This window comes from Protopterus annectens, chromosome 1.part0, assembly GCF_019279795.1.
Source record: "Protopterus annectens isolate FY-2018-M chromosome 1.part0, PAN1.0, whole genome shotgun sequence".
Classification (NCBI taxonomy): Eukaryota; Metazoa; Chordata; order Ceratodontiformes; family Protopteridae; genus Protopterus; species Protopterus annectens.
Window position 1 is genome coordinate 1,536,324,072 of NC_056725.1, and position 13,357 is coordinate 1,536,337,428.

At 36.3% G+C, this 13,357-nt stretch overlaps 1 protein-coding gene across 7 annotated transcripts in view; it reads right to left on the reverse strand.

The window, feature by feature from the left end:
• FAM227A (family with sequence similarity 227 member A) overlaps positions 1-13,357 on the reverse strand; it is a 1,098,330-nt gene that overhangs the window by 758,753 nt on the left and 326,220 nt on the right. For all 7 annotated transcript variants that reach the window (XM_044067984.1, XM_044067970.1, XM_044067965.1 and 4 more), the window contains one exon: positions 11,396-11,508. In XM_044067984.1, the coding sequence (XP_043923919.1) occupies positions 11,396-11,508 (113 nt within the window). The remainder of the gene's footprint in view (positions 1-11,395; positions 11,509-13,357) is intronic.

The window sequence follows — 13,357 nt, forward strand, 5'->3', positions numbered from 1 at the left end:
ATTGGCAGTAGATTTTTATGTGCTGGGTTGCCGGCCCAGACACACAACCTTCAACGAAGGTATGCCCATTCATGCATGTCTCCACACAGAAGACGCTGAGAATCGAACAGGACAACGTCTTACTGTGAGGCGACAACGCTACCGCAGCACCACCACCGCAGATATTATCTGGCTCAGTACTACTTGAAAAGTTATTTAATGCAGCTGTGTTGATGTTTGTGCTGCAATGACAGTCTTGTACTTACTGATGCTGCCAAATGCAGTTCTGTGTTGGTGCCTAGTAGAAATAAAAGACTGAGCAGCTTTTGCATGCTGAAACAAAAGTCCGATTAGTACACTAAAAAATTAAATGCAGATGTCTGTGCTGTTGCTTTAGTCTTGTAAAACAAAGTCTTATTAGTGCGCATAAACTTTGCAGACTATTAAACTCTCAAACTTTGCACAGTACTATTAAAATAACTTGTCTATATAACAGACAACACGTACAATACTGTACAGTTTACAGCTTTAATGTGCCAATAACTGACTTGACTGCTGTTGTAACTCTGAAATTAACATTTTACATGTGATGACAGGACATAACTGTTTAACATCTGGAAATAATGCAAGTGATGACCCTTATCTGGTTGTTTACTATTAGCAACGGTCTGAACTGTACTTTTATGACATTGCATAGAGAAAACAGTTTCATATGACTTGCACAATAAACATTTACTATCATACCACACATGTTTTTGTTCAAGATACCAGTCAAACGTAATCCATTTGTATAATTCCTGACAGTCAACTTGTCCTAATAAGGTTTTACATTTGCTAATATACTGCCAATACCAATTTCGTAATCTCTGCCAAATTTTATCTGCTCTGACACATCTTGAGTAAAGTTCTGTTTACACCTTTTACAAGCCCGATTAACAGCATTCATGCTGTCATGTAACACATGAAAATTTTCCTAAAAAGTCCACGTTGACTTCAGATGGCAAATCTGGTCACCGTAGATGGTTGGAAAACTTCTGGAGTTACTTAAAAAGGTGGTGAAAAGAAGCTGGCAGTTGCAGATTCAAAACCGGAGAATTCACCAACCTGGAGAATTTATGCCACTGCTTACTCCCTGCATGGCAATCTCACTCTGGATCCAGACTTCTGGGAAACTGTACTGCTGGAAACTGTGGAAACGTAAGTGCTCTTTTTCAGGACTCAATTATGTATATAAATGTTAGTTACTGTGCTTTTACTGAAGTGACCTTATACAAGACACTGGCACAACTCCCCCTGTGTTCGAATGCAGGCAAGGCTTGCCATTGAAAAGTTATTTAATGCAGATGTGCATATGTCTGTGCTGAATGCTGCTGCCTTGTAAAAAAACAAAGTCTGATTAGTGACTAAATTTGCAGACTATACCTTTTTAGCAATATATTATTAACTTTCTTGCGCAGTACTTAATAAAATAACTTGTCTATATAACAGACGACACGTACAATACAATACAGTTTACAGCTTTAATGTCTCAGATTAAGCTTTTGAGACAGCATGAAAGATGATCTCCATCTCCAGTACTCACATCTAACAAAAAAATAAGATCTAACATCACATACTTTTACTGTCCTTATATACACTTTTTTCTTCCTGTCCATGAGAACAGTCTTGTTAATACCTTTGGAATTCCGAATTTCTTTGATGTCATGCAGTCTGTTGTTAAGCTACTTTGTGTTCTGTTTCAAGGTAAATTACGTGACAGTACAGTGAGTTGTCCGTACCTCCAACCCAGTAGGTAGTTGTTTATTACTTGCACCTGCGTCTCTGGAAATTCCTTATCTGTAATTCTCCTTGAAGCTTCTACCAAACACTATTACACACAACTGAATGCCTTTTTTAAGGAGTTATTCTTATCAGCATTCTTTTTTAATCTGTACTTTGTGTTCTGTTTCATGTTACATTACAGATAAATGCTATTTTATTTAATTTGTAGCTAAGTTTAACCTTTTAATATATATTTTAGCAAACAGAAATGCATGCATCTAACTGACTATATTATCCCACATATATTGTAGCAGACAGAAGTATATATGCATCAGACAGAAGTATATATGCATCTAAATAACAGAAGTGTACATGCACTATTATTTTCACTACACACACACACACACACACACACACACACACACATATATATATCCTATTAAACAGAAGTACGTATGTCTAAATATATATATATATATATATATATATATATATATATATATATATATATATATATATATATATATATATATCTAACACCACTTACCACTTTAACAGTTAGTCTAAATAAAGAGGGAGCTAGGGCAACTCTGCCTGAGCCTGTTATACACCCATTTATAGAAAATAAGCTTCTGAATCTTTAAAAAGAGTTTAAATAACAGAAATGAACTGTTTAAGAGCAGCCATGTTTTCTAACACTAAATAAATTATATTCCGGTTAATAATGTCATCTGTTGCCAGAAAGACCAATTATTCCTCACTTTTTATCTTCCTTGCAAATATTTTAATTATAAGAGACTGCAAACACTAGTTTAAGTATGAAAGCTGATGTCCAGAAGCAAATATCAAATGGATTAGAAGAAATTACCTGTGGAATAACTGTTAAAAGATATGAATTAACCATGCTAACTAACTGAGCAATGATATCAGATGAAAATGATATAAAGTGGGAGCTTTCGGATTATCTTTTACTATAAGACCTATTTTTGCCAAGTTCTGATATGAAATAGAAAACCTGTTTGGAATAGAATAAAGGTAAATAAGACTTAATAAATGTAGAGCTACTTCACAATGAAAAAAATCTTACAAGATTCTGAAGGAATTTTATTGAGTTCAGTAGCTTTGTTTGGCTTAAAGTCATTAATGGCAATGAATACATTGTGTATGGAAAATCTGAAAATTATAATGAACTAGACTTGAGAGTAATGTTCTGCAAATGCTCTTCTAACCTTTATAATTAGGTAGGTTATACAAAATTAAATAAAATTGACTTCCTACCTGAATTATTCCCAACTGTTCAAAAGTGCATTTTCTCCATATACTATTTTTGTTAAATAAGCTTATTATATTGTTCTCTGTTCCTTATATGTTCAATCAAAGTCTGTGGAGCATCTGCAATGTAATAAGCAAGCTCTCTCTCTTAGTCTATATTCTTTCTTTCACATCTTGATAAAGAAGCTCAATATACTCGTTCTTTGCACTACTTCTTGAAATGTTCAATCCAAGCAACAAGTATCAGTGTTTCTAAACACCCTGTCTTCTAACTCTTGAATGTTTGATTTTATTTTATTTTCACAGTCTAATTCAAAATATTTGCTTATTTCAGCCAATATATCAATTTTAGATGTTGTTCATTTTTTTGCCAAGATGTGCTTTGAGAAGCATTATCTGACAAAAACTGTAGAATAACTTCTCTAGTCATTTGAACAAATGTTTGAAACTGGAAATGTAATTTTAGAGGTTTAATAAAATGTCCTCAGACTTTATTGTAACAGGAAGATACACCAATGCAGGAAGACATGCCCAAGAACTGCAGTACATCAGTCACAGTTTTATGAAGACCTGAAGAAAAATACACCATACTGTGACAGAAGAAAACATACTATACTGCTGCTATCATTATCACGCAATCATCATCCAGGTCTTACAGTGATAACATTTCTAACAATCTTTGAGAAATGAGATTTATGTGCTGAATAAAATGCAGTAATCCTTTAACTGCAAGAATTTTTCAATGACTTTTCCGTGTTCTAGCTGACAACCGCACAAGAAGGAAATCTGACCGAAGACATCAAAAGTACTTGATTATTCACTCTGCTTTTACTGCCTTGAAACACTGCTTTTTAAAGTAGTTAAAGTCATGCATAAGCATACAATAAAACATTTTTTTTGTTAAACAAGAAGAATGTGAAAGTCAGAATGGGTTCTTAACAATTGCCATTCTGAACTTCACCGCTGATGACAGGGCTTTCAGCAGTAAGCTTCAAGTCATTGAAAGCATATTGAAAAAAACATGAAATGTTTGAGGCACAGGTAAATTTCTGTGCTCATATCTAACTACATGATTTTGCCTTGAATCAGCTACTATTAGGGCACATCTTTTCAACCTTCGTTTGAAATTAACTGATAAGATGACATTTCCTGAAACAGCCAATGCGTATATAAATTTCACAGCAACCACTGTAAGTGTTCAAGGAGAAATATGCCATATGCTTTTTATTTAAATGCTTTAGTTCTTAATCTTCCTCATGCAGGTCTATTTTTATAATGCATGACATGAGCAGTCGGATATATCTTCCGTTTTACTTTTTAAAAATAACCTGTTTTATCATTCAGGCAAATATGCAATAAAACTAAACTTAAAAGAGTTAGGCTAAATTTGATAACAGTACTTACAAAAATCAAGGAACTATTTTTATATAACCATGCATCCCTGAACTGTACAAAATATAGAAGAGAAAACAAATTGCATCTAGAAAAAAATAAATACAACATCAGTAGGAGTATATGATGTGCTGTATTTACAACTTATGCCCTTATCAGACCTTTCATACTTCCTCCTCACTGTCTCCATCACTCATAGGTAAATACAGTACAACCCACATACCCACAGTTCACAGCTTTTTAAATATAGTAAACTTCCACTTTAGATTTATAATCTTTGAGTTTTACTTGTATTTATTTGCCATGGTAGTTGCTAACAGTTTTCTGGGAGAAGGCACAAGGGTGGACCAGAAATTCTGTTGCATCTTAGCACATGCATAGACTTCAAAATAGCAAGTTTAAGCATTTAATATTCTGAAGATGTATCAAGCACTTATTGTTACTAGAGAAAACTTAGAAGCTTTATAGTTTGTTCTGGTCAGTAAAGAAATGAGCTTTGAATAATCCTGGTATATTCAGGAGGTACAGCAGAGATGAAATCACAGCATTTGTCAATTTTTCATTGTCCGACATGAAATCACTAAATTTTGTGATGCATACAACAGTTGCATATATTCACACATTTCTGACATTTTGCATGAAAATTCAGCTTTCAATGAATTATCACGCTTTACCATACTGCTACTGTATTTAAATAAAATACACTGATTTAATGTATCTGGTTTATAGCATATTTTTAACAAAATTCCGATATTTAAACCCATTCATTTCAACATGCAATCAGCAATACCTTTATGAAGGTAGCTATCCATGTCTCTCATGTAGGGGACTTTGCAAGTGTACCCCTAAACTAATTATAGTCATCTCCAAGATAACACAACTTTGATGCAAGTTAGAAAAACTATAGCTGATCATCCTTTCAATTAAACAGATTTATTTGTCCAAGTCTCACTGAAGGGTGAGCATTGAACATAAACAAAACCCTTTCAATTTACTGAATCAAGCTCCAAACATTTTGACTGTGCTGTACCTTGTTTGCCAACAGTAATGCTTCAAGTGCCAAGCCTTGTCAAGTTAGCATTCCCAATTCAAAATACTTCATACCACACGTGCATGCTGCCAACCTAGCTAGATAGGATTTTGTAGATAATTCTGTCATTTGTAAATATTAATGTAAGCCACATGCTTGTTCTCTGAAATATAAGAAAAGTATGGTAAATGCTGAACTTCAAAAATGTAACCACATTGCACTCTGCTGGAGGAAAGCTGATAAGTCAAGCATTGTAAATTATTTGATCTCAAAACTCGGAGCTGTGATGTCTGAATGAAGGAATTCTTCCTATTGTTTTGAGACCAGAGTTAATGGCTAGAATTTACATGTATAATGTATTTTATTGTTCTGGCTTCCTGACCAGCTGCATGATCAAAAGGGCTGTTAAATTCTGGGTTTCTTTTAGCTTGGGAAATAGAGAATAATGATGTAATCTGAAATGTGTCAGTGGTACTGTGTTATCAATTTAAGGACAGAGAGAGAGAATCAGAGCTTTTTGGATTTGTCTTCAGAACTGACATCACCAGTGCTGCCTTGCTCTATATATAAGTTTATTTTAGAACTGCATTTGCTTTTAGATATAGATAGGAAATAGAAAGCCTAGTCTAGCTGGTTTCTGTAGTGATGTCAGGACTTTTCTACTGTTTTATTTTAAGCATTTCTCTGTGATCGCTGAACTCTTGACTAGTACTGTGTAATAAGAAGTATTGTCTTGTGTTCTTGTTATTTATTATTAAATATTTCTAAACCTTTCAACTGACACTGTTTTATGTAGAGATAATTTAAGCCAACTGGCTCCTTGACATCTTGTCATATTCCACTGTTGACATGCTTGCCTGCTCTCCCTGACTAACTAAGCTAACAAAAGAAATAAAACAATTGTGATCTGAACTCTGAATATTCACTGTGTGGCTGATTTAGAGTACAAAAACACCTTCAGTGATTACTGTACACAAGCTACAGGAATTTACTATCCACACCACTACAAGCCAATTAGTATGTGCTAACCAATTAATATGTGGTGTGGATATCCCACCACTGCCAAACAATTAATATGTGATGCCCGTGCACTGGCCCAGCAATCAAGGAGCCTCAGTCCTCACCACTAACACCAGAGAGGGGCATCCACAATGGGAAAAATAACAAATATACCCACAGTAAAGTACAATTTCCCTTAAGAGCACACAGAGATCATAGTCAGTCTGGGGCCGGTTTCTCTCTTTCTCTCCAGATCCCAATAAGACTCCCCACTGGCACAGCTATAGGGTCCAGATCTCAGCCCAGTGTTCAAGCTAAAACTTCCAGCACCCTCTCTATCCAAGCAGTGCTTTGTGTCCCTGCCCAAGTAGCTGACACACACACACACACACTTTAAGATATGAGTTATATACAAACAGACACTCCTGTGGAAGGCTGGCACATGTTCTCCAGCTATGCCCCCTTCTGCCCAGACTATACAGTAGTACCACCTGCCACCAACCACTAATATCAGTTACTAATAAGGCCCTTACCAAAGTGTGTCCAATTATTACTGTGCAATATTATTATCCAAATGGTAAGTGTGACAAACACCAAGGCTTATTTGGAGTGGCTTGGACAGTATCACTATATACATGCAATATACTCTAGAGCTTAAATTATCTCTACATAAAACAGCCACAGTCAAAATGTTTAAAAATACTTAATAATACATAATAAGAACACAAGACAATACTTCTTACTACACAGTGCTAGTCAAGAGTTCAGAGATCACAGAGAAATGCTTAAAATAATACAGTAGAAAAGTTCTGACATCAATACAGAAACCAGCTAGACTAGGCTTCCTATTTCCTATCTATATCTAAGAGCAAACACAGTTCTAAAATAATGAACATATACAGCAAGGCAGTACTGTAGATATAGTCAGTTCTGAAGACAAATCCAAAAAGCTCTGATTATCTCTCTGTTCTTAAATTGATAACACAGTACCACTGACTCATTTCAGATTACATCATTATTCTCTGTTTCCCAGGCTAACAGAAACTCAGAGCTTAACAGCCCTTTTGATCTTGCAGCTGGTCAGGAAGCAGGAGTGATAAAAGACATTATACATGTAAATTCTAGCCATTAACTCTGGTCTCAAAACAATAGGAAGAATTCCTTCATTCAGACATCTCGGCTCCAAGTTTTGAGATCAAACAATTATACAATGCTTGACTTATACACACACACACACACACACACACACACACACACACACATATATATATATATATATAGAGAGAGAGAGAGAGAGAGAAAGAGAGACACACACATTGATATATTTGCAGAGATATATGTATAGTTCTTTCTCATGGGGAGAAAAGCCAGCTCACATCCAGGGGCTGTACCCCCTACACACCCCTCATTTTTTTAAATAATCAGTCACATCTAAAGCAGCCAACTTCTGCAGTATAAATAGATTCAAAGGTATTTACTAGGCTAATGATCTGTGAGAATCTTAAGAAGCATAGCCTTATATTCCCATTTTTTCTAGTCATTATAGTTTATGTATGAATATCTCAGACGGTTGGGACATGTACTTATTTCCCCTATCCATGAGGGGCATGGATGAGAAACAAGGGTTAAGTTTACAGTTTCCCATCCAGTCATCCAAATTACATTTGAATAGAGTGAGAAAAGTACTTTGCTTTATGTGGATTAGAAGTTGGCTCCACAGAAGTGGTATTCACTGTGATGTACACTTATCCTTCCAGAATGCCCTAATGATGTTGCAAAAGAGACTGAGATACCTTGAGCAGGTATTTACAATACTATTTGACATGCAAATGTGTAATATATCTGAAAGCATGGAGTCAAAAGAGGCTCTATAAGTGAGGCAGTGGGTGCCTCTTAGTAGACTGTGTGATACTGAGAAGAGGGACAAGACCTGAGGAGGTCTGCATAGTTTCTATGAATTATGCCCTTGATTTTTTGTGCGAAAGTGTTGTGGTCATTTAATTCTGACAAGTGTTTGCACAGGTGTATATAGAAATGGGCATTATACTCAATGTTCAACCTAATTAGAGCTGACTACAGTGGATTGAGTATATTTCAGGACTTCAGCACCATACAATTAGATATAAGCTGTGCAATGAAGAAGGACTTTTGTACAATAGTGGGTATGCGGTGAACAAATTAAATTGTGTTACAAATTCCCAGATTCCTGTCTATGTGATCAATTTCAGGAGGCAATGTCAATATGATAGTTACAAGATCATCTATATTTGCTGTAGGATACTGCTATACATTTCTTAGCATCTTGCTTCAGCCCACAGACTTGACAGCAGCCATTTGTTTGGAAATGCCACCTTGGAGGATCTTGGTGTTGTCTAGTAAATTTTTGATGGCACCAAGTTTACAGTCATCTGCAAACTTGATCAGCCATAAACCTTTAAATATGCTTTGCCTTCTGAAAAGTAAATGCTGAAGAGAAGTGACACAAGGACTGAACCCTGGGGTCGATATTAAATAGCTTCTGAAGGGGTACTAAAAGTCCTGTTTCAGGCTGACCAGTAAGCATGCTAGTATGTTATCTGGCAAAATGGAAGCAGTGTTCTTGGTCCTGGATAGTGCCTTGAGGACTAGTTCTTGGGAAATTTGAGAGGCATGTAGTTGCAGGTATGTGATCTGGCAATATAGGGGAGGATAGGTGTGAAGTTACAGCCAAATTTGTGTACTTCTAGATGGGCTATATCCCCTGGGTCCATGTTTGTGATGTCATTTACTAATAGTTCTGTGCAGTGCTGGTCATTGTTTCTGAGGTCACTAACATAGTAAAAAAAGGTTTTATGGTTATCCTTCACCTGGATGGCTATTTTAACCACATAGCTGGTCTTGGCTGATCTGATCAGCGTCAGGAGTTCTCTGTTTAATAAATACATTTTTAGCTTCCTGACAGTAAAGGTTATTTTTATGAACAATTATTTATTTTCTTATATTTATAAAATCTATTTATCTATATTTATATTTGTGTTCCACCATAAGGGTTTGTTCTTAATTTTTTTACTGTGTTCACTTTGGAAGGGGACAGATGCATCTATGCAGCTATTTATATGTGCACAGAACTTGGTGGCAACGTTTTCTGCATAAGGAGTGGGTCATCAGATTTAAAGGGGATTTTGAATTTGGTCAGGTCATCAATCAGTTTTGTTAGATTAGCCTTAGCATAATCTCTGAATACCAAGGTTTTGAAAGCTGCATCCTACTTCAGGCTTGGGGTGAATGTGACAGATTTGTGGTCCAATTTGATCAGTGACAATTGGTGGGGAGCAAAGCTATCCCATGTTGGTAAGAACCAAGTCCAGGATTTTACCACCCCTGACTGGGGTTTGGACTAATTTGTCCAGACAGTTTGTATATTGATGATGTCCAGAAATTTCTGGGCATAAATGTTTGAGGATATATAAGTCTCTAATTTCAAGGAGAGGTAGTTGAAATCTCCCAGAAGAATGGTATTTGGCTTAATGCCTAGGGCTTCCACACTAGTCAGGTAGAAGATATGGGCAGATGGGGACATAGAGGGGGTCCTATAGTTAGCCATGATATGATATGATAAAGTTTTTTTTTTTTTTACTAGAAAGTTGGATATGGAGTAGTTCTAGGTCATTATCTTGTTTGACGAGTTTGGATGTGAATTTTTTTTTAACTACATGCAGAGACTTCCTCCTTTAGTGCCTTCATCAAAAACATTGGTACTGAACATGGGAAAGGTAGTGCTCTCATGAGTTGTGAGCCAGGTCTCTGTAAAAGTGCGTATATGAATGTTTTCCATGACAAGTGCCTATATGGAGTAGATTTTTTTTAGCCGACCTTTATGTTAGATGGATTCTGTTTTGTTATGCTGGAAGTTTTAAAAGACTGACATTGCCTAAACAAGGCACTAAGGGAGTGGAGAAGGTTTAGACAATTTACACAGGCCTTGGGGGGGGGGGGGTAGGTGCAGGCAATCTTTAGTAAAGCAGTTAGGACTGTCTACCAACTTCTCCCACATACATACATACATACATACATACTGTAACCCCTTTGAATAACATCAAAAGATAAGTCAATTTCTGCAGTCAAGAATCTTTTGTTGGTATTGAGGCACCATTCTTTGTGATGGTAGAATACTGCCCAAGGCTAGGTTCATACCTGCCTTAGACACATTCTGAAACCGCCATCTTCTCCCTCTTCATATGGTTCAGGGCAGTATGTCTGAAGTAATTTACAACATGTGCACTATGACTGTGTCACATGTGTACTTGTAATGCAGGAACTTGAATGCACATGTGATATGGCAAATCCTAGCACCTGACAGGATACCGGCAAGTGGTGCGCTGGTGTGTCCCATTATGGAGTCAACTATGATTAAGATATTGGACTGTGTGGAGGTGACTGGTGTAGTGTGGTGTTCAGCAGTACTGATAGCCAGCTTGCTTTTTGTAGTTGCTATGTGTGACAGCTTTGTCTCCAATAGCATTTATATGACTACATCTCACACAAACTGTGTCAATTTGTTTAACCAGTATGTGATTGTCAGTAAACATGAGACAAGTGCTACATTAAGTTAGAATGCCAATTTCAACCAAGCTGGCTGCAGAGACAAATGGGAAGTGCAAATCTATCAGTCAGAGTTTAAAAACAAGGATCACTATGTGAATACTGAGCAATATGTCACCTTAAAAGCTTGTTCTTTTACTTAGTAATACTGCTTTTGAAGGCAATGCTGTTGAGGATAACCCTCTCTGAATACAATTTATACAATCCTCACTTCATCCTATATGACTGTGCACTAGTTACTTTATATTCTCTGTGTTTTCGCAATCCACATCCATTTTTAATAGCAGATAGCTTCATTTGTAGCAGCTTAGCCAGTTATCAGCAATACAATTTCATACATTGTTTTATGCGCTTTGAATTTAAAATATAAAAATCCCATACCTGTCTAGTACTTCTGGTACCATAAAATCGAGACTCCAGATTGAGCATCTGCATAGCCCTCTTGGCATACTTCTGAGAGAATATCTTCAGCTCCTTTTTATCAATATCTGAATCTAAACAGAACCGCATGCCAATATAAACTGATCTGGACTTCTGTAATAAGTCAGTATGTTAATATGTTAATCACTTCTGCAAATAAACCACAAATGCTCCTTTACTGGTTTAACGTAATTAGTATATACTGTAATGCTAGAGTTCAGTTCAAGGTCAGAGAGTAATGCTTAGTTTGTAGACATTTGAATTAATTCAGAAAAGTTAATTTATTGCCTATATTATTGTGTAGTAGTCATTATTTATATACTTTAAGAATAGAGGTAAAATAATGGAGGTACAATCCTTGCACATCTCTGTACTACATTTGAACACTTGTCTTTCTGATTCCTCTTGTTGGTACACTACCTGCCCATTATAATATTCATGCAGTTGTCCAGAATATAACAACATTTATGCTGCAGATTCTTTGTAATTTATAATCTAAATTGTACATCAATGAATATCTTTAGCTGTGAGTCATATGTTGCTCAGTTTGTTTTTTGTTATATGGTGCTTAAGGAAACACATACTTCACTTTATTACTTTAATATGGGAATTGCATTAAAATATAAGACTTTCTATCTTGCATGTTTCTTTGTGCCATTATCACACTATTTATCTCCTAGCCCCCCCCCACACCATCACCTATCCAGTTACTGCTGTAGGCATTTGTGATAATAAAGTTTACAATTCCTTGTGGGAGCCTGTTTCACCTCTCCACTATTTTCTTTCTAAGAAGAATAAATGAATGAGAAGATGGAAAGAAAAGGATATATTATGGCTGCATAAAGAAATGGGAGGCCAATATGACAGAACAATCCTGGATGAAAAGTCTGTGCCTTTAGTCTAAAAGTTATCTAATGTGTGATGTTGAAGCCATCCATTCCCCTTATGCAGGGGGCTGTCCATTTATATCCTTAACTAATTGTCATGAACTCCAGGACTGCAGATAGATATAATAAAGTGTGCTGAATGAGTTATTCTACTATATTCCTCTGTTTTTTCCTCTTTAAATTTGTTCTGTCATACTGGCCTCCCATTGCTTTATGCAGCAATATTATATCTTCTCTTTCTATCTTCTCATTCAGTGTGAAAAGGTTTTATTCTTCCAGTTTCTCCATGAAGTCCTGGTACTTCTTCTCCCCCATCACCCTCATTCTTTAGACCCCCCTTGAGTAAGCTGATTTCCTTCTCTCTGCAGCAGCAGCAGAACTACATAAAATGCCCAAACTGTAACCTGAAGAAAGCTCTACGGAGCTCTAGTATAACCTCTGTACTTCTTGATACTCCTCTGCATCAAGGGTGCTGTCTGGCTGACTTTGGCTACAGTTTTCTTAAGTTTGTTCCTGGTGGCTAATTTCTTCAGACAGCATTGCCCCTAAGTCATTTTCTGTACTCTTCAAAGTGACTCCACTTATTTGGTATTTCACCTTGGGAATTGCTGGACCCCAGGTGGAGTACCTTGCTTCTTCCTGTACAAACCTCAATTGCCATAACTTCCTATCCTGCTAGATTTCTAAGATCCCTTTATAGGTTTATTCTCATCTCCCACTGTCTCACCTAGTTTATTATCATTCACTGACAGGTTGCTCATGTTCTCAATATCTCTTATAATCTCTAAACTAGAGGTACAGAACAGCAGTATACCCATGGTCAGCCCATGTGGAACCCTAATTACCACTTATCTCTGTTTTGTCAGGGTTCCCCTTAAGTAGCACTGCATTTTTTTAATAATCAGCTACTTTTCCAATCATCAACTTGACAGTCATTCTCCTGCGTGAGGATAAGTCAAAAGTGTTATGAAAGTCTAAGTACAATACATTGTCTGGGTCCCCTTTATCAACTTACAGCATAATCCAGTCACAGAAC